This window comes from Mixophyes fleayi, chromosome 11 (assembly GCF_038048845.1).
Source record: "Mixophyes fleayi isolate aMixFle1 chromosome 11, aMixFle1.hap1, whole genome shotgun sequence".
In the NCBI taxonomy this organism is placed as follows: Eukaryota; Metazoa; Chordata; class Amphibia; order Anura; family Limnodynastidae; genus Mixophyes; species Mixophyes fleayi.
The window spans coordinates 43,029,832-43,057,439 of record NC_134412.1 but is presented as its reverse complement, the minus strand read 5'-3'; the positions used below and the strand labels follow the sequence as shown (position 1 = coordinate 43,057,439).

Here is a 27,608-nt window from a genome sequence, read left to right as displayed (position 1 = left end):
GAAGATAAAACAGAACGCTGCTTCGTTTGGCCATTAGATATAAGTGCTGCCAGCAGCACTTACATCCCCTGAACAACACCTACAAATAAAATATAGATTTAAACAAGAAAAACCTTTATCTAACTACAGCAAGTACTGCAGAGCAGTACCAATACAGCCCAACACCTTGGGCACTTAAATTAAACTAAGGCTTGTAGGGGTAGCAGAGGGGAGCAGTCAGCAGAAAGTTTAGTTGTTAACTATTTAAGTGCCAACTCCATGTGCCCTTATACAACCCCATGGTAGCAGTATCCCCCAGCGTGGATGAATGAGAAATAGATGCGATGTGTGCATGCAAATGACTGGAAGTATCTAAAGTTGCCGCACATGATTGTAAAACTTATTTTCACTGAACAAATTTGTACTTGCGAAGAAGTATATATGATATACTTAGGATTTTGATTGTGTTAGCAAAAAAAGAAATAAAAAAAATCACGCACTGGACACATTTAGGCAGGAACTAGAACTTACCTGGCATAGTGAACTGTAGCTGGAGGTTTTGAGCGATGCAATTCACTGATACTTTCGATCCAAGTATCAATGGCTTTATGATTCCTTTCCGCATTCTCCAGGCTCTTGACTTTTATTTGTTGCTGCTTTGGAGAGAAAACATTAGCAGTCCAGGAAATATCCATACACGATTCAGAATTGTACTTGCCTTCCAGGACCATGACTATCATCTTCGCACTCACTACAGTTCTTTACACTCTAAGAAGATATTTATGCAACTAATTCATAAATTCTCATTAATTAGCTGAACTAGCCAATCCAACAATGCAATATGTATAATCTTGGTGCCTGATGTTTTTTAAACAGTTGATTTAGATAACAAGAAAGTGTTCTAGATTTGTTAAGAATAGATGTCATCATTGCTTGACAATAATGGTTATTTGCTTCAGTGTCAAAAAAAAAAAAAGACATTTATGGTTACTTTTTGGCAGTTGTTCATGATACTAGGAAACGATCTTACATCCATACCTTTAATAGTGTGCCAAATATTTGCATCAACTCACTGTGAAACTAGCCACATTCAGTTACTCACCGAAACACTGTGCTGCTTGGAATTTTCCGATAGCCAGAGTGCCATAACTGTAGGGTCAGATTGCTTTGTGGATGGTTCATCAAGGGTTAGAAGGCCAAGATTGTCCAATTTGCCATCAGGTCGTGGGACCTAGAAGGGAGAGACAGGTAGGATCCCAAGACACATACTCCTATTTATAGAATGAAAAGGCAACAACTCATACCAAAACAGTTCCTTTCTTTTAACATGGATGGCATTTACTGTCACAATCTTTCGATCCTTAACAAGAAAAATGTAATCCTGCAAACAGCCAAAGTCACCAAGACCCTCATATATTCTATATGAGACATATGTATGATGTCACCAATGAGTTGGTTCTTAATACTACATTCAAAGCTCTGTTTTTACCTGCGTTTGATAAATAGTTTCAGTATTTTTTAACGCACCCTCAATTTTCAGAGGATGTCAAAATCTTTTAAAGAACTACTAAACATAAAATACCATTTAACAGATATAAAAAGTTCTAACAACATTCAAAAATAGGTATGCAAAAGTTTTAGAACCTTATCTGAAGTGAAGTTATTTCAAATAACCTTAGAAAGAAAAGGGTGATTTATTTATACACACTGCACACATGCTCAAGTTCACATATATTTTCTACCAACTTCTCAGTCATACTTTATGGTTACATAGTTAATAATGTTCAAAGTCTATCTCAAATTCAGCCTTTTATAAGATCATTTTATGTTGATCCAGAGGAAGGCAAAAAAAACAAAACTCCATTGAGACTGTTGGCAATTTGTCCACCACCAGCGTAGCAAATAAACCCTTCCTAACTCCATAAATGGCAATCAGACTTATTCTCCAAACCAATAATCCCAATAATGCAATCTAAAATGTGTTGCTTGAGATGCCATTTCTTACATGAAAAGAATCTTTTAATGTAAAATGTAATTAAATAATTGGTGCGACTGCTTCTATTGGCTTTATATTTGTATAGTCTAGCTATATTTACAGAGAAGATCATTTTCTATATAGATAGTGAAATGGTGTTATTCCAGATGCGGTGGTAAAACTTAGTTTGTGCCTCATACATCTATGCCACTTTGTTTTCAAGTTATTTAATAAGCATTTTATCATTAGAAAACACATAAGACAGACAAACAACAATAAGGATCACAAGAACAGGAAAAAAAAACAGAGCCTGGTAAAAGCATGGTCGAATATATCACCTATGTGCAAGTAAATCAGGCATTAAAATCATGTCTCTTGAGAATTAAGCAAAATCAGTTTCCCAAATGATGGAGGAGCCCAAGAGATGTCATTTGTACTTGACATTACCAATGATATGAGCTCACACAGTTAAAATAATGTGCCAAAGAAGGAAATGGGAGGAAAAAAATCATGGGTAAAGATCATGACATCTTCCTCAACCATGATCATAAATTGAGCTGCAGCACTTACAGGGTGGGTGTATAACACTGTACCCAAAAGCGCCTTATATATCTGTGAGTACTTAAATTTTCACAATGGTTGAAGTGCGAATTTAGTAGTGCTGGTAGGGAAATATGAAGAGAAAGGGCACCCAGAAGCGTTAACGATTTTTTTAGTGTGAAATTAATATTAGATGCTTTTTAACATTATACAGTACTATTGTAAAAAACATACATTAAAATAATGTAAGTCAGGGGGGGGGGGGGCATGGCTTCGATAGCAACGGAGTAGGACATGCACTCCTTAGCTCTCCCACAAAATCTGTCTAAGTATCCTGAAGTCATTTGTCTGCAGCAACTTAATTGAGCATAACTCAGGTTAGAAGCACCAAGCGAGACCTCTTTCCAAATCACATTCTGTTTCCAGGCGTGGGTACGAGTGGGGACCACCCGCTGTCCGGGGCCTGTGATATCCTCCGATGTGGAGTAAGGAGCCTGTTGGAAGAGGAGGCGCACGGACCAAGTAACGGAGGTGGGACAGGGCTGAAGATGGTGGGGTCCCCTCCCTGCTTGCCCTGTGACTGAGAATCGCTGGAAACCCAGCTCATCTAAAAGTACCATTGGCGGGCTAGCCCCCCCCCCCCTTCCTTAACTATATATCGGGTCCCGCCGTCATCTTGTCCACAAGAGGAGGCAGAGCTGTAAGGGCATAAGAAATGGAACAGTGCACTGCAGTGTTAAACAACTTCCAGGATTGATGGTTTGTCCACTGTAGCAATCTCCTCTCAGGACCCACTCTGAGCGGGTTGGTGTTGTTCTGGAAGCTGCACCCTGCATACCGTTACTGAATATATATGGTCTGGAGCTGATCACTGTACATACCAAAGATCGCTCAAAATTATCCTCTGTGATCCTCTCCAGCGGAGCGTGGGGCATGGACAGCATCTCACCACATAAGGCGAGTTACAATCACCCCACATGTTTATGCCCATCCTGCATAGTACACTGCACTGGTGAACACCCTTGCAACTTGGGGCCTGTGTATGGATCTGGATGGTCTGGCAGTGAGTAACATCTAAGTTAACTATTCTCCAAGGATTCCCTCTGTGTTTCATGGGACTGCTCTTATTGTTGCCTCTAATACAGAAGCTGAGCGTACTCGGTCTAGCCCCCCTATTGGCACGCCTAGGTGGCCACATTCCCCTTCCAAATTCCTATTGATTGGTGGCACAGAAATAGGGAGAGAGTGAGACTTGTTGCCCAATAAATGGCGTTCCAGCGGGCTGGCTCATCTGTTAAACTTTTCTATACAGCATTGGGGTCTGTAGTGCGGGACTCTTCCTTGTGACAGGAGAGCTCTATTACAGTGCACATACAGTGTGGGAGTCTGTAACCAGGGCTGCGGTCTTGTGTATAACCTACCAATTTGTACCTACAGCACAGGAGTCTGTAGTTTGGAACTTATTATTGTACACCACAAGGAGGGAGCTGACAGCAGTACAGCTGGGAAGTGGTGGGGGGCACCCTTAGTCACTGAGTGGCTTTGATATCCGTTGGAACCATGGGCAAGCCAGGCCAGGCCGCAAGAAAGTTGGAAAAATATGCCCGACAATCCACACTGTTGCAGGGCACCCAGCCAGCCTTTTCTTCACCTCTGGTGCCTCAACCCTCCCCTCCCTCATTAGGTGCAGAGATGCCACCACAAGGGGATCCCACCTCGCTATAACAAGTCCTATTGGCCATTACATCCTCTGAGAAAACGGTTATGGACAAGTTTGGAGAAGTGCAGGCTGATCTCTCGCTCAGACATCATGATTTACAGAAGATGTGGGAGAGAAGGGGAGGTGAAACATAGACTTTCCAACCTTGAGGACTCTAATACCCACCTTCTAGGTGAGATTTCAGGTCTGGCAGAACAGATTAGTCAGTGTTGGGCCAAATTGACGGATATGAAGGGCAGGCTTCGACGCAATAACTTGCGATTTGTGGGGCTGCCGGAGAGGACAGAGGGCTCTAGTCCTGAAACATTTCTGGAAGACTGGCTGACAAAAGAGTTTGTCAGGGAGTCATTCTCCCCACAATTTGCTGTGGAAAAGGCTCATCGACTGACAACTCAGCCTTCCCTGTCAGGTGTCCCGGCCCGCACTTTTATTGCCAAACTAATCCACTTCAAAGATAGAGATGCAGTTCTCCGAATTACAAGACAACAAGGCATCCCACAGGGAATCAAACGATCATGGTGTTTCCGGACCTTGCCGGGGAGGTTCAAAGGGCCCAATCACAGTTCACCGCGACAAAGAAAAAGCTGAGGGATGCTCAGCTCCCTTACACTATACTTTTCTCTTACAGGCTGCGGGTCACAGAGGATGGTCGCTGCCACGTCTTTGCTACTTCACAGGAAGTGGAAGACTAGCAGGAAGTGGAAGACTAGCTGAAAAGACATCCGCCTGATAGACGTAGAGATCATTGACATGCCAAAGGTCGAAGCAAATCGAGGATTCCTTTATCTTTGCAGCCAAGTTGGAAGTAGTTAGCGGGCTCATGAGACAAACACCTGCTGGTCAACAAGCTCCTTGAACTGTAGTTGTTAATGGATCTGTAGACTTGGGACGATTATACATTTTGCTACTATACGTGTGTAACGGCACTTACCGATGTCAGCGCCGATTCTCCGCTCCGTGCTGCCGCACTTCCGGGTAGGTCCCGGTGGCAGGTCAGCTGATCTAGGCGGGGAATTCAAAATCCTATTTCAGGGCTGCTCTGACACACTGTCTGTGTCAGAGCAACGTGTTGCCTGTATCTGGCTGCATTTCCTGTGCTTTGGTCTCCCTGGTGTTCTCCCTTGTTTCTTCTGATTCCTGTGTACCGAACCACTCTTCTGCCTTATCCCTGGTACTGCATAACGGACGGATCTCTGTGTACCGAACCGGCTATTCCGGACTACGCTTCTGCTCCTGGGGCTGAACAGCGGATTGATTCCTGCACGCCACCAGTTTCTACTCCAGACTACTACCTTCTGAATATACGGTTAGTGATTCCACTTATCAATTTCCCTGTGGATCTGACCGTGCCTCTACATGTCCATCTCATAGAACTCTTTCCTTACGTCAGTAGGCTAAACCTGGGGGCCGCGACCTGCGGTTCTTCGGCAGCAAAACCCACCCTGCCTTGCGGCGGTTCTTGGAGAAGACCGGGAGGGCCGTTAGACTCCGCGCCCTAGGAAGGCCGGCGTAAATACTGACTAAGGTAATCTTAAATCTAACAACGTGGGAGTAATTTCTCTAGGAGTTAGGTCCTGCCTGTTCTTAGATAGTAGGGGTCTAAGAGTTCTTTTTCTAGAATTTTAGGAGTAAATTGTTTAGTTTTTTATGGGGATCCAGGTATGCCTTAGTTAGAAGGAGTATACAGGGTGGGAAGGGAAAAGATGTTGTGATAGTTGTAGGTCACTGTATCACGTGTACACAGGAACACCCTCTCTCATGTAAACGACCTTGTGTCCCACACACATACAAAATACAGAGTTTTCTGGTCATCATTTCCAATGTCTCTCAGGGAGGCTCCTCCCCAGGCCTGAAAGACTGATTGAGCTGCATTGCAGCCCTTCACCAGTACTATGCTGGAGCAACTGCTCCTTCCCACAAACAATCTCCCTGGGGTTTTAAAGCACAAAAGACAGAAAGCCTGGGACTTATACCTCTGCCATTCATCATTTTCTCAGTGTTTCAGTCACACATGTTATGGGGGAAATACAGACAAATAAAAGGGGTTGAGGGAAACAGAGGAAAAGACAACATGTGTGAATACATTGAATCTGGCTTCCAGGAAGCGATGAGCTGTCAATGCCTCTTAATGTTATGGGATAAGGCAACTTGATAGGATTAGCAAGATTTAGATACAGAAAATTACCTGTTGTACCACTATCAATGAAAGCAAAAAAGTCTCGATTGAAGAGGAGTGATATCTTAAGCAAGAAGGGAGTTTCAAGGGGTTCTGAACAACTTTGGAATGTAAAACCTCATAGAACTCCCTCCCTCCTTAGGTCTGGCAGTTTTCCAATCTTAGGGCAAGAAGTAGCTTAGTGCCCATCCAATTCACAGCATACATATACATTCATCTGTCTACATCTGTTCTTGTCTTCAGTAGAGAGATAAGAAAGACCAAGTTGCATGGGTTCGGACAAAACAGACTGAAGAAAAGGATGGAAATCTGCTCCTCTTTTCTTTACGCGTCTCTCTCAATCAGCGGTCAATCTTAATAGACAAATTAATCAATACATCCAGTCTCTGCTGGAGGATATTGTAAGAGGGCGTATTTAATGGTATCAGACAATCCAAGCCTACAGAGGTCATTCCATGTGGTGTCTGCTGCCCTTCATTGGAACTCTGAACAATAGATTTCATCATATCAGTTCCCTTGTTTTAAAGAATGAAGTGAGATTTCAGCCGATGCTTTCTTTTCAGGATCATCAGAGAGAAAGCCCAGAGCTGTGAAAAAAAATCTACTGCACTTTAGGATCCTCAGAAGTTAAAAAAAAGGTAAAAGATTGACGATCACTTTGAAGGGGGGATATTATTTGTCCCACTTGGTGTGAATGAGTCCCAGAAGACAGAAGTCGTGTATGAAAATTAAGTTTCCAACTATTCATAAAGTTGCTACAAGGTATTTCTGTCCCTAGAAATACTGTCTGGGTTGTACATCTTGGGTAAAAGTTTAGCGGTTTGCATTGATGACACAGTGTAGAGTGCTCTTCCGGGTTATCAAAGTTGGACCATCTGCTGCAATTCCTGAATTTGTCTTGCTAATCGTTTGGCAATCCCAGGAGTAGTAGGTGGATTCTTCATCGCAAAGCCTCTACACTTGTTTGTTTGGGTCACTGATTATGTTAGGTAAATCAATCCAAGATAAAGGCAGGAGAGACGTTCAAACAACTGAGTTTATTTACATATGTTGAAAACATCCAGCGTAAACAATGATGATGAACAGAGAAAACACAGCTTGCTAATAATAAATTAGCATTAAATAAAGCATCTAGCAATGGCAGTATCTGACAGCTGTAATGAATTAAAGATCTCCAGAGACACTGGTATTCTGTAGTACTTCACATAGTATAACAAAAGTTCAAATAGCAGTAAGACACAGTAGTCATATAATGCAATCATGGTTATGGAGAGTATACAATAAATCTGATCACCAAAATCTGCAAAACCCCTAGCACAACTGAAACAAACCCAGAGTCCCTCAGTGCGGTATCAGCAGGCATATTGATATTCTTCCTAGCTAGCTATATTCACATGCTCACCGATTGTCCATATGCCAGGGTTACACAGAAAAAGTAATAAAGACGGGAACACAAAGATAATCTTTTCAACAAGCAGTCCATATGCGCACAGTCCTTTGTGGCACTGTCATGTGCATTCTCCTGCCCAGGCACGATGCCTACTTGGTCAATATAAATAATTTCAGTTAGGAGTAGTTTTAAACAGTTTGCCAAGAGTGTTGCAATAAGTTTAATAAGGAGATTGACCGGTAGCTGGAGAACAGGAATGAGTTCTTTCCCCTCCTTGGATAGATACAAAGACCAGATATACTGAATGGATAAAAATGCAGGTAACAAGGTAATGCAGATGAAATTATTTGCAGGACAGTCAGTAAGAGCGATGGTAGTAACCAGCGAGAAGTCATGTGACTGGATCACTTATAAATAACTTATGGTATAAATTTATTTAAAGGAAATAGCGCAGGGCACTTATTTATATAATTGTCAATGCACTTATTTTTGAGATTGTGTATATTTTGGTAAGGGAAATATTTAATTTCTGAGGCCAGGGGGAGAATTTTTTTTTTTTTTTTCTGTTTTAACCTTGCCAAAGGAAATGCCGCATTTCTAATGTATATATCTGATACAATGAGCATTTGTTTAGAAAGTCTTGTGTATTGTGATGTGGGGAAATTACTTGTTTGGGGTTTGTACCTTTCTTTGTGAATGTGTATTCTGCAGAGGGTGATGGAATATTAGAAGGCAAACACAAGGATAGATGACCCTGCTTAAGACAGCTTACATCCTAATAGGGTGGTACTGACTAGGGGAGTGGGGCTGAAAGCCAGGACAAGTGAGTTAGGAGAAAGGCTGATAGGCTTGAATAAAGAAACTAATAAAGGGCACATGTGAAGCCTTTTTGAGTAGAGGCTAACCTGATGGAGTGTGGAAGATTGTTCCACAGCTGGGGAGCAGCCCGGGCAGAGTTCTGGAAGCGGGAGTGGGAAGAGGTGATCAGTGAAGTTATGAGGCGGCGGTCATCGACAGAGCAGAGGGGGCGGCGAGGAGTTTAGGTAGAGATGAGGTTGTAAATGTAAGGAGGGGGGGATTGATTGGGAGCTTTGAAGATGAGGGTGAAGATTTTAAATTTAATTCTGTAGGCCATGGGGAGCCAAAGTAGGGGCTGGTTCGTGGGAGATAGCAGAGATAGAGCGGCGGGGGAGAAAAATGAGGCGGGCAGCAGCACTGAGGATAGACTTAAGAGGTGCAAGGTGAAAGTCAGTTAGGCCAGAGAGAAGGAGTTTGCAGTAGTCAAAGCAAAAGATTATGAGAGAGAATGCGTTTTGGTGGCTTCTGTGGTGAGAAAGGGCAAAATTTTGGATATATTCCAGAGGTGGAAGTAGCAGGGTTTTGAAAGGGACAGAATGTGAGGTTTTTATGAGAGGGAGGAGTCTAGGATGACCCCAAGGCATCAGACTTGAGGGACAGAAAAGAAGGTAGTATTATTAACAGCAATAGGGGGGGTGGGGTGGTAGTAGAGGTGGGACATCCAAGGTGAGATGACCGAGAGACATCAGGAGAGAGGAGACTTTAGCAAAGTGGAAAGATCTAGATATTATCAGCATAGAGGGACCGGGGACCAAAGGAGCGGAAGGGGACACCACGGGAGAAGAGCAGGGGGTCAAGAACAGAACCATGGGGAACTCTGACAGGTAAGGAATTGGGGGGGGGGGGGGGGGAGTCATGTGTAGAGACTAAAAAGGTGCAGTTGGTGACGCAAGAGGAAAACCAGGCGAGCACAGTGTTACAGAGGCATATATATTTGAGAATTTACAAAAGGAGGGAGTGGTCAACGGTATTGAATGCAGCAAATAGATCAAGAAGGATAAGAATGGACAAGTGTCCTTTAGATTAAGCAAAGAGTAGGTCATTAGTGATCTTAAAGAGGGCAGTTTTGGTGGAGTAGTGGGGGCGAAAACTGGATTGGAGTGGAACAAGGAATGTGTGAGAAGAGAGAAAGGAGGCGAGACTGTTGTAGACAACCTATTCGAGAAGTTTGGAGGCAAAAGGAAGTAGGGAAATAAGGTAGTGATTAAAGAGACAGGGTCAAGGGATAGTTTCTTGAGTATGGGTGAGACAACAACATGTTTAAAGGAGAAGGGGAAGATTCCAGAGGGGTTTAGGAGGTGGGCAACGTGGAAGCAGACTTCAAGAGAGGTAGCGGAGGAGGTGGGAGGGGATGGGGTATGGACTTCATCTGCTGATACTGGAGTGAAGGAGGATGGGCTAGCAAGTGGGGAAGTAGGGAAGGGGGGAAAGGGGGGGGCAAGAAGGGACCGCTGGGAGGAGATAGCAGTACATCATGACTCCATTTTGGAGGTGAAGTGGGTAGCAAAGTCAAAAACAGATAGAGAGGAGGGGAGTTTGAAAGTGGCAAAGAGGGGACAGGGGTTGGCGGATTGGGAGGAAATAAGAGCCTTAAAGAAGGAGTGTTTAGAGAGTGATGGGGTCTAACTATAAGAGGCAAGTATGAACTTGAAGTGGAGAAAGTCAGCATGAGTGCGTGACTTCATCCAGAGCCGTTCTGCACTGCTGGAGCATTTTTGAAGATAGCAGGTGAGAGGTGAGACCAGGGAGAAGGAGAAGGTGGTAGGATCAATGGTGTCAACATTACGCCTGGTGAGAGTAACCTTAGGGGATGGGGAAGATGAGAGGGGTGGAGAGATGCTAAAAGAGAGGAGATGGAGGTCAAAGAGCGGAAAAGGTGAATTGATGAGGTTGGAGACAGTACTAAGGTGTGACAAGACGGATCAAAGAAGTGGCCACTGCGGTGGGAGGCAGAGGAGATCCATTGAGAGAGACCGAGGAAGGAGAAGGAGACAAGTTTGGAAGCAGTAGGGTCTGAGGGATTGTCTATAGGGATATTTGTGTCCCCCAAGATGAGGGAGGGAAAGTTAGGGTGCCAGGTGGCGAAGTGATCAAGGAATTGAGAGACAGGACCAAGAGGACGATAGATAACGGCAAGACGGAGGTGGGCTGGTTGGAAGAGGTGGATAGAGTGTACATCAAAGGAGGAGTAAGAGAGATAAACCCGGAAAGAGCAGCAGGGGGAGAGAAAAATGCCAATGCCTATGCCATGACCTTGCCGGTCCCCAGGTCTGGGTGTGTGGGAAAATAACAAGCCCCCAAAAGAGAGAGCAGCAGGAGAGGTAGTGTCCTCAGGGGATAGCCAGGTTTCAATGATGGAAAACAGGTTGAAAGATCTAGAGATCATGGATAGAGGTCAATTTGCTACAGACTGACCTGTCATTCCAGAGACCACAGGATAGAGGAAGAGAGGGAAGAAAAAAGATGTGGATGAGGTTGTTGGGGTTACTGGACTGCAAAGGTGTGTGTGATAGGGAGAGAGGGTTGAATTGCATGAGAAACAGAATGAAGAGGGAAGTCGTCAGCAGGCAGGGAACGGGGGGGGGGGGGGAGTGGAGATGGGGCTGATTTTGGGGGGTATGAATGAGAAAAGGAGAAACAGGAGAAGGAAGAAGTGAGGAAAATGCGAGGGAATAGATTTGCGGGAGAGGGGGTAGGTAATAACAGGGGGGAATGGGAGGAGAAGGGGAAAGGTGGCGGAGGGGACAGCGAGTCAGATCAGGGGCACAGAAGCTGAGGAGAGAAGAAAGGAGAGTGATAGGGAGGGAATCTGAAAGGGGGAGGGAGGAAGGTAGGACAAGGGAAAGAGGTATAGAGGTAGAGGACAGAAGTGAGAGAGAAGAGCAAAACATAATAATGCTAGGGATAAGCGTTAAATAGATATATGTATGACAGAAAGAAAGGACACTAAGAGGTTAGCGGTGAGGAAATGGTGAGAACAGGAAAGGTGAGTAAAATAAGACACTGCAGAGGTACTAGGAGAGAAAAGAGGAAGAAAAGATGTCAAAGGATCAGCAAGGGGATGGGAATTAGGATGGAAGAGATAAGGGATGGGCGAGTAAAAAAACATTTAGATTAGACAGTTACATTAGGCAGGAGTGGAGATGGCATATGATATCCCAAGGTTGCTTAGACTGGAGGTCTCTAAGGCGGAGGAGTGCCCCATGGACGTTAAATATTATTTGATTGTTGGGGTCAGCAAATAAGATTTCATTACAGATTTAAGTGACAGCATCTACAATGCCTTATGGAGGAATATTCTCTAACATACTTCTCACTCTTAGGTTATTTTGTCTCTCAGTTATCTAGGTATTCCAAGAGCATCTGCATCTCCTTCACCTGAACCTCTTCCTGCAATCAGAAAGGAGGTCTATTTATATCTCCTTACTATTCTTCAGAGCAGAGACTCTGGTCATTACGTACAAGAGGTCAGTCTGGAGGTCGGCAAGTTGCGAGTCTAATTCTTCTTGGAGACTCTGCTCAAATTCCTAGATATCGTGTTTTGTTTGCATACTGCCGAGGTGTCGAAGGATTTTTCCTAGATCCCCATTCGAAATTGGGATATTGCTGTTTCCAGGAACTGGATTCTAGGAGGGACTACTGATATGTTAGAAGAACAAGGGTAGGTGGAAGGTTAAATGCTAGAAGCAGGAAGAGGGAATGGGTCAGTAAGAAATTGAAGCAGATGCGATGGATGTGGAAGTTCCTTTTTTCCTTACAACTTTCTAAGTTGACCCCTTATTGTCTTTCCCCATCAAAACAGTGAAAATGGTGGCTGTGACATTGGCGGAGTCGTGTTCCACAACTGGTTAGCATCGTGGAGTAGGATTTTGTAAGTCTCCATCTCCAATAAAGTAGTTGGCTATTCTTGAAGGCTTAAGTCGAGCCAGTTTGGGAGGCTGTTGTGGTACCAGCATTCTGATCCAGTATATGACTTTAATGTCGGCTGTTGTTACAATCTCATAGCATGCTGATAGGACTCAGCAATTTGTGAACAATATTTACATTGTGAAAATAGCCCACATGAATTCAGAAACATGCTAATTACATAAACAAGCTATTTCATCTAATTATATATATTAAGTCTGGTTTTGCAGCCTAACCATGGGGAATACTAAGAGGATATCTTTGAACAAATGTGAACATAATAAAAACTGGTTGATTTATTTCATCCAATATCAAATGAAATATCACAGAAGCATTGGTATAGAAAAATTCTTCATTATCAGTGCATTGAGCAACTAAAGTAATATACACAATATGGACAAAAGTATTTGGCCACACCTGTTAATTATTGAATTGAGGAGTTTCAATGAGACCAGTTGCCAGAGGCATATAAAATCAAGCACCTAGCCATGCAGTCTCTATTTGCAAACATATGTGATACAAAATGGGTCGTTCTGAAGAGCTCACCGACTTCATCAAGCGTGGTACTGCGATAGGATGCCACCTTTGCAATAAGACGGTTCATGAAATTTCATTCCTGCTAGATATTTCACAGTCAACTGTAAGTGATATTATTCGAAAGTGGAAGCGTTTAGGAACAGCAACTCTGCCATGAAGCGGAAGACCACGTAAAATCACAGAGCGGGTCAACGATTGTTAAGGCGCATAGTGTATAAAAGATGCCAACGCAAAAACTGTGTGGCAGGAGCTTAATGGAATGGGATTCCATGGCCACACAGCTGCATGCAAGCCTCACATCCCCAAGACCAATGCCAAATGTCGGATGGAGTGGTGTAAAGCACACAGACACTGGACTGTGGAGCAGTGGAAACGTGTTCTGTGGAGTGACAATCACGCTTCTCTGTTTGGCAGTCAGATGGGCGAGTCTGGGTTTGACGGATGCCGGGAGAACATTACCTGCCATGACAACTGTGACGTTTGGTGAAGGAGGGTTAATGGTATGGGGCTGTTTATAAGGGTGTGGACTAGGCCCCTTATCTCCAGTGAAGGGCAATGTTAATGCTTCAGCATACAAAGTCATTTTGGACAATGCTTTGCTTCCAACTTTGTAGAAACAGTTTGGGGAAGCACCTTTTCTCTTCCAATATGACTGATCTCCAGTGCACAAAGCAAGGACTGCAAAGACATGGTTTGATGAATTCGGTGTGGAAGAACTTGACTGGCCCATACAGCCATGACCTCAACCCCATGGAACACCTTTGGGATGAAGTGGAATGGAAATTGCAAGCCAGGTCTTCTTATCCAACATCAGTGCTTGTCCTCATAAATGTTCTACAGAATGAATAGGCACAAATTCTCCACAGAAACAATCTAACATCTTGTGGAAAGCCTTCCAAGAAGAGTGGAAGCGATTATCGCTGCAAAAGGGGGATCAACTCCATATTAAAGTATATGTATTTGAATACAATGTCATTACAGTCCCTGTTGAATGGTCAAGCTTCCGAATACTTTTGTCCATATAGTGTACATTAACAAAAATACCACACTCAAATGCTCTCGGTCTGAAAACAACACTGACACATATATTGTGTTTTGATAACTTATATTCTCTTAAATACCTCATGTTGATCAGTTGGTCATGGGTTGCACATTAAATTATTGAGTTTATATTGGAGAATAAGAAATTTATAAAGTGAACCCTGCTGCCCATAGCACTCTCACATATTTTACCTTCAGTATTTCGCTTTCAGAAGTTTTCTTTTAATTATATCTAACAAAAGTTATTTTTTTTATATTGAGTGTTTGTAATTTTATTTCTTTTTTGGGACTCGCTATTTGGGGAAAACTAGCTGCACAATCTCATTTCCTGTATAAAGAGTTAGGACTCATTTAGTGCATCCAAATTTTGATATTATCTAAAAGCTTTTGGAGTGCTTCCCACAAGTAGTATCTTTCTCTTCTTTTTTAGTAACAAATGTAACATTTCTACTACTGAGAGAGCACCCTACAGAATTATAAAAAATGATTACCATACAAATATGAATTAGAACTATTATATCCTAACATATGATGACATATATTACCAATGTATGATATGGTATTGTAATTTATTAGTATGGAGGGTCTTCCAGTTTGTATAGGCTGTTGTGGTACCAGCATTCAGACCCAGGAACAGTGGACATCAGGCATGTAGCAAATTAAAGTACCGGAGAGCCCTGAAGGTGGTTGCACCAAGTGTAGTTATAGTTTATCAGGTGACAGATTTTAAGCGGTCTGTCAAGGTTTGTATACCTCAAAATCCTATATTCTTTAAACTTCATATTGGTGGTGGGGACTTTGCAGGGTATGAATGAGTATGACAATGCAAGAGATGTGGGAATGCTAACCCCTGCAGGTGACAGAGCATATCAATGAATGATCAGCATATCTCTTGTGATGTGATGTGGCTCTTGGGTGCCCTCTGGTGAAAGTGGAGGGGAAAGGCTGTAGTCCTATGGTAAATATGCCGGTATTGTGGGGAGGGAGTTCTCTTGCTGTAGACCTGATGGTTTCAATGCACAGAAAGAACAGGGTGAGATGCGAAGCTCACTGTTGTAATATCCCAGCCCTGTATTAGTATAGATGTTTAAGGAATGGAATAGTATGGGTTTATGCAGCTGCAGAAGCGAACACTGCACAAGGTGTTACGGGCGTTACGCTACTGACATGAAACTCTTAATATACCCAGTGTCAGCATATGTACAGTAAGAAAATGCACCAGCACTGCAGGCCACTGTCGTGAGATTCCAAATTGCCATTTAATTCAATTAAGACGACTGCTGGGTCAGGATGACCATGGAAAATCCAGTGTGGCCACCAATGTTTTTGCAGGAAAATATTATATCTGAGGTTCAGTGGTCAATTAGAAATAATTTAACAAGGAGTCTTGAGGTTTTCCTTTAGTAACAGAGATGTGACATAAAATGAACAGTGCTTAGTATGCTTTGTTGATGAAGGGTTCTGTCGATCTGAACAATGTGACTCCTATCAAGGGATCTATGGTGACAGCATGGCTTATCAGCTGCAAAGAAACAGGTAATGTTACTCTCAACTAACAAGTCTCAGATGCTATCTTATAGGTAAGGGCCAGATTCCTCCAATCTTGATTATTGCTGCATGTCTGGGAGCTGAGCTGTGATCATATGTTTCTCTGTACTAACCTCTTTAAGCTAAATCATTTTGAGCAATAAAGCTTTTTAATAAGCAGACCTACGCAGACACACAGAGATATTACAAATATTAAAATTTTATTAACCAACTAAAATACTGCACTACTTTGGTAAACAATGTAGGACGTTTGGTATATATAGGAAATGGAATTCCTCGCACCAACCCAAGTTGCTCTCTGATAGTAGCCATTTGAACAACTTAGAGGCACCCTTCTCAGTCTGGCTGATATCCAATAACAACTTGGGCATAACTGTGCAGCAAGCATAAATGGAATGAAAAATATATGTGTCTGTTAAGAAACGGAAACATTTTCATATGACTGTATATTAGTGACACTCTCTGATTCATTTTAGTCTGTTATATTGAGACATAATTTAACACTCATTATTACTTTATTCCTATAGCATGATGTACCTTTAAAAATGCATCAATATCTCCAACAGCAGGAATAAAGTCCGGGATGAAAGGTTTCAACTTGTGTTCCAAATCTATGGCATGTGGGGTATATCTGAAAGAACAAACCATGTTTTATATATATTGAATTGTCCATTTGTTTAATACATACATACATACATATATACCCAGTGGCCACTTTATTAGTTGGACGTGTGCATATGCTCAGAGCAAGAGAGCGAGCGGCGCACAGAGCAAGAGAGCGAGCGGCGCACAGAGCGAGCGGCGCACAGAGCAAGCGGCGCACAGAGCAAGAGAGCGAGCGGCGCACATAGCAAGAGAGCGGGCGGCGCACAGAGCGGGCGGCGCACAGAGCTAGAGAGCGGGCGGCGCACAGAGCTAGAGAGCGGGCGGCGCACAGAGCTAGAGAGCGGGCGGCGCACAGAGCTAGAGAGCGGGCGGCGCACAGAGCTAGAGAGCGGGCGGCGCACAGAGCTAGAGAGCGGGCGGCGCACAGAGCTAGAGAGCGGGCGGCGCACAGAGCTAGAGAGCGAGCGGCACGCACAGAGCTAGAGAGCGAGCGGCACGCACAGAGCTAGAGAGCGAGCGGCACGCACAGAGCTAGAGAGCGAGCGGCACGCACAGAGCTAGAGAGCGAGCGGCACGCACAGAGCTAGAGAGCGAGCGGCACGCACAGAGCTAGAGAGCGAGCGGCACGCACAGAGCTAGAGAGCGAGCGGCACGCACAGAGCTAGAGAGCGGGCGGCGCACAGAGCTATAAAGCGGGCGGCGCACAGAGCTAGAGAGCGAGCGGCACGCACAGACAGAGACAGACACAGAATTTTAGGTGTGCTTTTTTGAGAAAATCTTAAAATATCCACCATTTCATTTTTCATTACAATTATATAAATACATCAAAATTCCCAGTTTATAATTGTTCCTTCATGTTGATCAACACTTACTTCATACAATTATTTAATCTAATCCAAGATTTTAACGACTCTCACCTGATAATGTACTGGAACAACTCTTTAATGTCAGGTGTCACGGGAAGATGTTCGAAGTCTGCAGGGTCGTAACTACAGGAAATACAGAAAGGAAGAAACACAGAAAGGATATTACAATATATTTTAGAAATGCTGTACAAATATCTGTCTTTTTACCACCAGCTTGAAATTGGTTTTATAACAAGGGTGATAATATACAAATGGTGAAAATATGTAATTCATACATTTTATTATATTTTTGTGCTGGCAAGCAAAAGTGTCGTTACTAAAGAATGGTGGTATCAAAAAGAAGCACTGTTATTACTCATCAATTTATTCTGGACTATCAAGTGACACTCCCCTCTTGACACCATGTTTGTTTGTCTGTCTGTTAGGCAGTGGTCGAAGTGGAAATTTAGAAGTCTATGAAACTTCCACTTTGAAATGAACAGTCAGGGGTTTAGGGATTTTGATAAAGTGAAATTAATTTTAGATGCATTTCGACACTAAATAGTACAATATAGAATATATTAAATGATGCAAGACTACCTACCATTTCCCCTGTGTTCAATTACCTTACCTCTGTGTCCCTCCACCTCTCCCTCTTGTCTTCTTTGTGTATTTACATGTTCCCTCATATCTCCATATTATTATAATAAAACTTTCCAAAGTTTCTCCTTTATATCTTCCATGGTACCCTTTACCTTTCCCTTACAGGTTTCCTTTCTCTGTTCCTATGTTTCCCTATCTTCATTGCAGGTATTCCTCTCTCTCTCCCTCCCTCCCCGTTCTCCCCTCACTTCCTGCGTCTCTTACTCCTCCCTTACGCCGTGATCCTCTATCTATCCCTGTTCCTGCTCCTATTATTTGTTCTCACTAGTGAATTTACACTTTTGCCCCGCCATCATCACACTGTGCCCCCTCATTTCACACTGTGTCAGTAAAAATGGAGCAGGAAGGAGGAGGAGAGAGCCGCCACCGCCCGCCAGATGCAGCCCTGGTGCATAAGTGGAGAAAGCAGGCACTGACCCTGGCTATGAAGAAGTGCCGGTATGTTATCCCGGCACATTACATCCCACTTCGAGCACTGCTCTTAGAAATAATTTCACATATTATTATTACAAAAGGTTTCTTCTCTCACCCCACATTTGAAGCATCATTTTCTTCATCATCTTCCTCATCATCATCATCCTCTTCTTCGGAGTCCTCTGTATCCTCATCTTCACTAAATCCTTGGTGAGGGGCACTATGAACTTCTTTCTTTTTCTTTCAAATGTCCAAAGATAAAACAGTTAAGATGATAGTATAACATGTTGCTTATCAATAGAAAACAGACAAATCAGATGATGAATTGCAGTTTAACAAAAATGGTCTGCATATTTACCTTTTAAAACAGAACACACAAACATAAAATAAATTCCATTAAAAACAAACAAACCATATTTATAGTTTCAGGACAATATTTTTCCAGCATCTTGTACATGTGAAACTGGAACCGATGTCTTTGCAATGTGAAATCTATTAATTCACTAATAAAACAGCATTGCTCTTATCCAAGGACGAATTAAAATAAAATAAAAATCCATATTTTATTTGTGTTTTCATTCCTATAGGGGATAAAATATGTCTACACACATTTATTGAAATTGCAGGCGTTTGTGCTGTAAAGCATGAAATCAAGATAAATGATCAGACTATTTTCCACCTTTGATGTTATGTTTCAACCAACAAAATTCAAGTGAAAACCAAATAGAATTATAGTTTTAACCTAAACATTGTTTTGATTGTCTCAGACACAAGGAGGGCAAAATTACTTGGGGTTTTTTTTTTGCCAAAAAATATTTATGAAAATTAACAATACCAACCCTTAGCACAGTGTTTTGCTCATGAAAAATTAGAAAGTTGCTGAAGTCTGAAACTATAAACAGAAACTATTGCTTACAGGGAGGCTTTCTTTGAGGATAAGAAATTTAGAGGAATATGTCGCTTAAAGATTCAAAAAAATAAAAATAAAATAGAATTGAAAAGAACCCCCCCCCCCCACCCCCTCTCTCCACTCATTTTTGAACTAACTATAGAAACTCTAGCTGCTAGAATACAATTGGAAAATAGTAGGTGTAAAAGGTGAATGGCACAGACAGAAAATGGAATATATTTAGCAAGGATTGTATACCGCACCAAGTGTAGTCAGAAAACCCCCATAAATTCTTATCAGTTTCAAAAATTGAAGTCACTATAGTTAATTTAAGGGGGATGGAGGGGGGGGGGGGTGCACCAAAGCATACAAGGAAAGAAGGGAAAAATTTGTAAAGTTGAGGCACTTCAAGACCAATAATTCAATTAGATAAAATAAGCATTACTGCTTTTTTGGTATTCATTAAAATACAATTGATTTATTTTTTAATATGCTAGCGAAATAAAAAAGAAACATGAAGTGCAACGTCCATAAGTAAGTAGAAACTGCTAAAAAAAAAAACAGCTGTCAGCTGCTGACCACGTCACTACTTCCTTATATCATAAAATCAAATGTAGATCCTCTAATGATGCTCACTCTGAGTATTAATTCTAATGAAACCACTTGTATAGCATTAGAGTGCTGGAACATTAAATAAGGTATTACAACTTGTGTGTGTTCTGTATTTGTTAAGCAATATACAAGAATTTTATTGGATATTACATTTCAAACCGTTAAATCCACTTCTACAATTTTTTAGTATCGTTCTTATAATTATGAATCTTCAGTAATAATTTTCTATAAGGAATATAACCAGATGTAGAAATATCACAATTTCAAATGGTATCCTAGGAGGAAATATAGCTGCTTATTATGCTGTTCCTCATTTTGGAATTGCTACATCCTGATACACAGTAGCTAATACATCTTGAGTAGTTGAATCCCCTCATTCCAATTGTCCACAATAAACCACAATTACTTATTTGTGTGGTAATGAGAATCTACTAATTGCTGTATATGTAGGAGTAACCAGTTATTGCTAAAGTATTTAAATCTCCTTAAAACTAGCAGATTAATATTGTTCACTGCTTAGTCTAATTCTAGGATTACTTGTGCATGTTTCTTTCTACATATCCCATGCTCTATAGGATGTTGTTACTCCACAAACCAATAAGCTGTAGATGGATTCCATATTAGAGGAAACAGCTATCTATATTTGTTGCCTGTAGGATACATTCATACTCAGGTCCCATTCACACTAACGTTGACTGCACTGGCATATAAACCAATCATAGTTAGATCAGATAATTCTTTTCACATATTGCACAATAGGAGAAGCGAGCGTGGCGTAGTACCTTATTTAATGTTCCAGCACTATAATACTATACAAGTGGTATCATTAGAATTAATACTCAAGAATGAACATTAGAAGATCTACATTTGATTATATGATATAAGGGAGTAGTGACGTGATCAGCAGCTAATAGCTGCTTTTTTAACAGTTTCTACTTACTTATGGACGTTACACTTCATTTTTCTTTTTTATTATTTCGCTAGCATATTAGATATAAAAAAAAAACATTATATTTTAATGAATACCAATAAAGCAGTAATGCATATTTTATCTAATTGTATTATTGGTCTTGGAGTGCCTCAATTTGACACATTTTCCTTTCTTTCCTTGTATTCTTAGAAAATGGAATATTTCAGAATTTACATGGCAATATCATCAGCTTTGTCAAGCAAACTTTAGTTAGGCAGATTAAATCAGACGTTTGGTCTCACCATCTTATTTCCTGGGATGGCCGAAATAGGTTGCCAAAATTAATGTACATCTTTCAAACCCTTCCCCATCCATTTCCTTCCTATGTTTTTAAATGTTTACTACACCATAAATCACACTTCCATGGGGCAGGCAAGCATCCATGAGTAAGACTTTGCATCCTGCAGAAACCTTCACAAGGAGATCTCCACATCCCCAATTTTAAACAATTATTATGTGGTGGTGCAGCTCGCTCAGTGCATTTTATGGAACAGTACTAGACTCACCAGAGTATGGACGCTGGTAGAGGCTGAAGGTCTGGCAATTTTCTCTTCTATCGCCCTCCTCTGGCTCCGCAATCGCATCGCCCAAAAGTCACTTTACAACACCTATTAGTCTTCCAGTCTTTTACAGTCTGGGAATATGTCAACTATCTACATGAATTATGCCCCCAATCCTTTTCAAATATGTCACTCTATAACAATCCAGAGTTTCCCCTGGGTACGTCTCCAAGCTCCATCGGTCCCTGGCTGGCAGGTGGCATTAGATATATGAATAATATAACCAGAAACAATACATTTTATTTCCTCTCTTTGCAGACACTCAATCTAAATTTGCCATTCTCAACAAAAAAAATTCCAGTACCTAAAACGCTTTATATTAGGCAATCGGCTGGTTTCCTATTTATACTCAGAACTTGCAACCTTATGCCCAGCGATCCTCATGAATCAGTATGAACTTGTCAAAACGCTGGATAATGAACAATAGGAAGGGATTAGAGAGCGTTGCCTTCAGTTTGATCTGTGTACAGATCAAAGAAAATATATCTAAATTGCTATTCAGACGGTACTATGTACCTAGCAGGCTCAAACAAAAATATACCTCTGACAGAGGCTGGAGGAGCTGCTCCTCAGATGTTTCTTTTCTTCATATCTGGTGGGGATGCACAAAACTCTCCACTTTTGGCTCTACATTAAAAATTGAATACCGGCTATCCTCCAAGTAAATATCCCCATGGATCCCAATTTCTTCCTTCTCCGGTTGGAAGTACCATCTGCAACCCATCATCAAAACTAATTAAGAAGACATATAATTACTGCTGTCACCTGCCAGCAAGCTGTAGACTGGAAACAACCCAATTCCTCTTCAATACAATCTATTATCAACAGGATATAGCACACCTATCGCATAGAATACATGACAAGCCTAATACTAAAAAACTCTGCCAGATCCCATGACAAGCTATACTGTCTGTGGATATCATTTTTATTTCTTGTTCCCCATTTGTAAGACCATAGAGCTTACACATGAAACCTTTCCATCTGGTATACCCTCCCCTTCCCTTTTCCCCAGAGCTTCATACATACTCCTTCCATACATTTAAAATTGGGTAGTTGAAAAGGTTATTTGTAACATGGTTTATGTGAGAATTTACAGTTGCTTCTTTATATTTTATTATCTATTTTTTAAGATGTATTACACATTTAATTACCGAACTGTAATTTACAGACACTTAGAAAACACCCAAAAAAAAAAAAACAAGCAATGAGCTTAAAGTCCATGCCTATAAAACACACAAGAACAGCAGAATACATGATAATTTAGAGACCTAAGGAACCCAGTTACGAGTCTGACACGAAGAGGTGCAATAATACCAACACCAAGTTAGATTAGACTCAAATGTGATAATTTAGAAATGGTTACTGCGATAAATTGACACAATGGTGAAGACAAGAGAGCTGTCCGAGAGAAGAATACCAGGCCATTTCCAAAGAATTTGGCATCCCAGTTTCAACTAACTGTGGATAAAACACCATGTAAAACAAGAGTTGAAAGGTGATCTGGAACAATCTGGAGTGATGGTTTCAACCTGTACAATATACCACACACACTAAACCAGAAAGGCTTTATGGGTGAAGACCAAGGAAGACCCAACTGCTGAAAAAAAGGACAGAAAACGGACCGACTGATCGTTGCCAAAACGTACGTAGACAAATGTTCTTTGGATAGACGCACCCACAATAGAGCTCTTTGGCAATGCAGACCAGCGTTTTGTTTATAGGCGACAAAAATCAAGCCTTTAAGAAGAATAACAGCTACCTACATTTTAACACGGTGGAGGATCCATAATGTTGTGGGGCTGCTTTGCTGCCTCTAATACTCGGGGCCTTGACTGTATTGAAGGAATCATGAAATCATATTAATACCAAGGTATTTTGGAGTGAAATGCACTACCCACTGTAAGAAAACTAGATTTGGGTCAAAGAACATGGATCCTCCAGCACTATACAGACCCAAAACACACATTCAAAAGCACAAATGATTGCTTAAAAAATGAAACAAAATTTACTGTTTAAAACTGGCAAGCAATGAGTATTAATATCAATTCAATTGAAAATCTTTGGAGAGAGCTGAAATCTGCCAATGGGATAAGGAATCCTGCAGACATTCAAGAGCTTTAAAAAATTACAATGGAAAAATGGGGGAAACTACCAGCAGACAGGTGCAAGAAAACTTACAGATGTCTACAAGAAATGACTGGAGGTAGTCACTGTTGTCAAAGAGTGTGCACCCAAATATTAAGGAAGGGTGCCTTTAATACTTTCCAAGTCATCTTTTTTATTTCATCTTTGACATTATATGTAATTTGAAAGAGAAGGTTTTTTGGGTTCATAATTTTGGACATCCTATAAAAATATTCCGATGAAACGAAGTTGGTACATTTCCATTTATTTCTGAAGATATTGTACAGGTTCTACAAAAAAATTAAGGGTGCCAATAATATTGACCAGAACTGTATATCTATATGTGAACACATTAGAAATTAAAGTAGAATCACTGCATCAAAAAAAAAAAAAGAAAAATCATGGGGTATGGGGTTGGTTGGGAGCTATAGGGGCACAAATACTGAATGGCATCTTAAAATTGTTTTGTTGTGTATTTTGCTTTTCATGTTTATCACATTCCGTATTACTCCTATGTGTAGTAAAAGGAATGAAAATTCTTTATCACTTAATTTAAAGCAAAGCAAGCAAGCTGCAACTAGCAACATAAGGGAGAAAAATCACTCATACAAGACTAGAATCAACTCCTGACTCAGCCTCAGTTAAATGGACAAATGCAGCTAACCCACACCAGCGTGCAGCAAGCAGGACCAAAATACCTGTTCTAAAGCAATATATAAGAGAGTCAGCCTTACATGTACCTAATTATTATTATTTATTTATAAGGCGCTACAAAGAGTCCACAGTGCCGTATATAGAGCATGAGGAGAAAAACAAAACAAAAAACAGCAAAAACAAAAAACAAATAAAAAACAAGACACAGCCTACAGGGCATTACAAGAACAAAGTGCAGTAAACTGTCTACCCAGTAGAGCATAGGACAAAACAAGACATGGCATACTGGGCAATAAAAACAAAGTGCAGTAAATTATCAATCCACTTGTACTAAGGAGGCATAAGTGAAGCCCAGGAAACTAACAAACTAGAGACTGGAAGTGAAAAGGGAAGAGAACTAAAGCAAGCAAGAGAGGGGAGAGGGAAATAAAGCAAGATTAACCTGTGCCCCAGAGTGTGGGCACAACTAACAGGATTAAAGCCTACGAGGTGCAAAGACAAGGAGGAAAGGCCTAGTGATATTAAACAGAAATCAAGTAGGGGAGCCGAGGGGAAAGGCAAAAAAAGGGAGGACACGAGGATGAGAGGGCCCTGCTCAGGAGAGCTTACAACACAGTGAGGGACAGACTAACAAGAGACACAAAGCAGAGTCAGGGTGAGGGAAGTAGAGGTCTGGAGAATGAAAAAGAGCAAGTAGTAAGAGGAACAGAGAGACTGAGAATTTAGAATATAAAAGTCATTTAATAATGTGTATTGTGCCTTTAGGATTGCTTTAAATATAATGTAGAAAATTAATAAGGAAAAATAATGAGTATGTGGCAATTTTCCTGGAAATGTGTGGAACATGTTTAAATAGTATATAAGAGAAGCGCTGGTAAGAAATAGTTTATTTTAGATAACATTGTAACTCGCAGTGTTTTGAAATTTACTTTGCTAGGCTAATTGATAGATTTATAGCCACAATTATTTGAAACATATGATGCCAGCTGTTATATCTTTTTGCATTCAAGAAACAGTTTCAGAGTGCTATAAGAATGTGTAATCTTAATTGTAATAAACAGAACAGTTTCTATACACACAAAAGATGGTGTTGTGTTCTCTGATCGATCGTAATGCTAGCATTCAATAAAAATTTCTTTTAATGTGTATAACTCAGTTTCAATCCATGGATAGCATACGTTGTATTTGACAAGATAAAGAAAATGAGGGTGAAAAGACTAAGGCTGGTGAAGATGGATCATGAAAGGGTAGGTAGTGAAGGGCAAGGAATGGGCGAGACAGAGCAAGGTTAGGCTTCCCTGAACAGGTGAGTTTTAAGGAAGCGTTTGAAGATATGCAGGCTAGGAGATAGCCTGATAGAGCGGGGGAAGTTCATTCCAGAGAAGGGGGGCAGCACGGCAGAAGTCTTGAATGCGGGTATGAGACAATGTAATCAGATGGGAGCTCAGACGGCGGTCGTTAGCTGACCGAAGGGGACGAGAGGGAGTATGAATGTAGAGGAGGTCAGAGAGTTAAAGAGAATTGGAATTAGAGAGGGCTTTGTAAGTGAGGGTGAGAAGTTTGAAGAAGATTCTGAAGCGGAGGGGGAGCCACTTCAGTGCTCGACAGAGGGGGAGGTAGATATCTTCCTCTCCCACCGGACTACAAGTTGGGCTGTAGCCTCGGTCAGTCGGGAAAAAAGCAAATTAAAACCACAGATAATTTCATTTCCTAAAAGTCCTCCGCAGCAGCCCTCACGAATGGGTTATACCCTAATCAGCAAAGTAGAGACAGTAACAAAAGTTGAGTGTGATACATATTTGCATCACACTCCAGAGGTTAAATTTATCAAGCTGTGGGCTTGAAAAAATGGAGATGTTGCCTGCAGCAACCAGATTCTAGTTGTCATTCAGAATCTAGCTAGAATCTGGTTGCTGCAGGCAACATCTCCACTTTTTCAGACCCGCAGCTTGATAAATTTACCCCCCAGCAGTTTGATATAATTTCCAATATGAATATTATGTTTGTTCCATGGATTCTTACATTCTTTTACTGTTTGAGACACCAACAAAACTGCTTGAAGACTAAACTGTAAACTCATCCCTCTAATTTGAAAGTGTCTAGAAATCCTCTTATTTAGAAAAAAAAATTGATTAATATCTTTGATACATTTGAATATTTCTATTATAATCACCTCTATCCCTTTTCTTCTTTAAACTGTATATGAGCAGCTCTTGAAGTCTTTCCTGATGGTTTTATTATGCCTTTAATGAGCCATTATAATATCCTCTCTCTCGATTTTTTTCCCTATAATATTTATGTTTACATTGGCCTAACTACTTGCTTACCCCCATATCATCTGAGAAATAGGGACAACAGAACACAAGTATACATTACCACACAGTATTGTAAGTAAACATATTTGAAAGCTCAAAAAAAATATTTTGGGAGTGGGGCCACGTACAATGCACTTGCATGCTTTATTCAACATCAAAGCATCAACTAATAACAATAGCATAATACCAAACTATAACCAGCACATTAACTGCCTAAAATATAATACAGCCAGAAGTTTTGCAGCATGCTTAAGCCTCTTATAAAAGTCACTGTGGTATAATACAAATTGACAGCCCTTTGCAAGACAAAAAATATCACTACAATGTCAATGTGATTACCGGGGTACTTTCATCCTCTTCACTGCTGATATTAGGGTCTGTTATGCTTTTCACTCTGTGAGGTGCAAGTTTCAAAGAAACTGGTGGAGGAACAAAAATTAAACATGTAAATATGATATAGACAGCCTGCTCTCTCAAAGCTGTAAACATTTTCATTGTGTATGAGATTCTTCTCACCTGGTTTTCTTGGAGTTGGAGAGTGCACGCTGGCAACCTCCTCAGAGTCATTAATCTCCAGGCTTTCGTCGTATGGCTGGTTCTGTACAAACCTTGTCTAGGATGAGTATGATAGAACTATTAACTCCAATTGGTCATCAATTTTTAAAAGTAATCATATACTTGAGTTTGAATGACTGAACGCACCAGTAGGTATGTTCTCTCTCTATGTAAAAGAGCTTACAATGAACCGTAAACATGAGCAGAAGAGAGCCCTGGAGCTAAATTCAGCGTTTTTTAATTCCGAAACCCAAGCTACTAGAAAAATTTATCCTAAGGAAAAGCACTTCAGTTGGTAAGTCCATGTGTACTATTATACAGACTCAATTAACTTCTCCTTATCATCTCAGAAGGCACACATCTGTAGGATATCACATGTCAACACAATTAAGAAGCGATTATGAATCAAAAAGTATTTAGTAGCTGAATTCTGATGTATTATTTTTCTAATGATTGATACACGTATAAAGAAATGGCCAGTGTACAGAAGGTTTCAGGAGATAATAACTGCCTATACATAAACAAAGGCAGTACAAACACATTATATACATAATACATACAGTAAAGCTGGGTACATACTACAGAAATTTCATGCAATCATACAGAGCACACGATAAACGACCATTTGGTCAGCTATTGAATTAGTGTGTAAGCTTCCACGATCAGGTTTTATTGTACCAAAACAGATTGCATAGTTTGATTTGGTTTTATACATTTCCTAAAATTCACGA

The 27,608-nt window shown here is 41.0% G+C and overlaps 1 protein-coding gene across 6 annotated transcripts in view; it reads right to left on the bottom strand.

Annotated features, from left to right (window-relative positions):
- IFT46 (intraflagellar transport 46) overlaps positions 1-27,608 on the bottom strand; it is an 89,350-nt gene that overhangs the window by 47,155 nt on the left and 14,587 nt on the right. For 5 of the 6 annotated variants that reach the window (XM_075189765.1, XM_075189768.1, XM_075189763.1 and 2 more), the window contains 7 exons: positions 26,839-26,935; positions 26,662-26,741; positions 18,314-18,438; positions 17,194-17,265; positions 16,208-16,301; positions 1,082-1,210; positions 511-635 (listed from right to left, as the gene is read on the bottom strand). In XM_075189765.1, coding sequence (XP_075045866.1) covers positions 511-635; positions 1,082-1,210; positions 16,208-16,301; positions 17,194-17,265; positions 18,314-18,438; positions 26,662-26,741; positions 26,839-26,935 — 722 coding nt within the window. The remainder of the gene's footprint in view (positions 1-510; positions 636-1,081; positions 1,211-16,207; positions 16,302-17,193; positions 17,266-18,313; positions 18,439-26,661; positions 26,742-26,838; positions 26,936-27,608) is intronic. The other variant, XM_075189764.1, reaches the window with a different exon arrangement.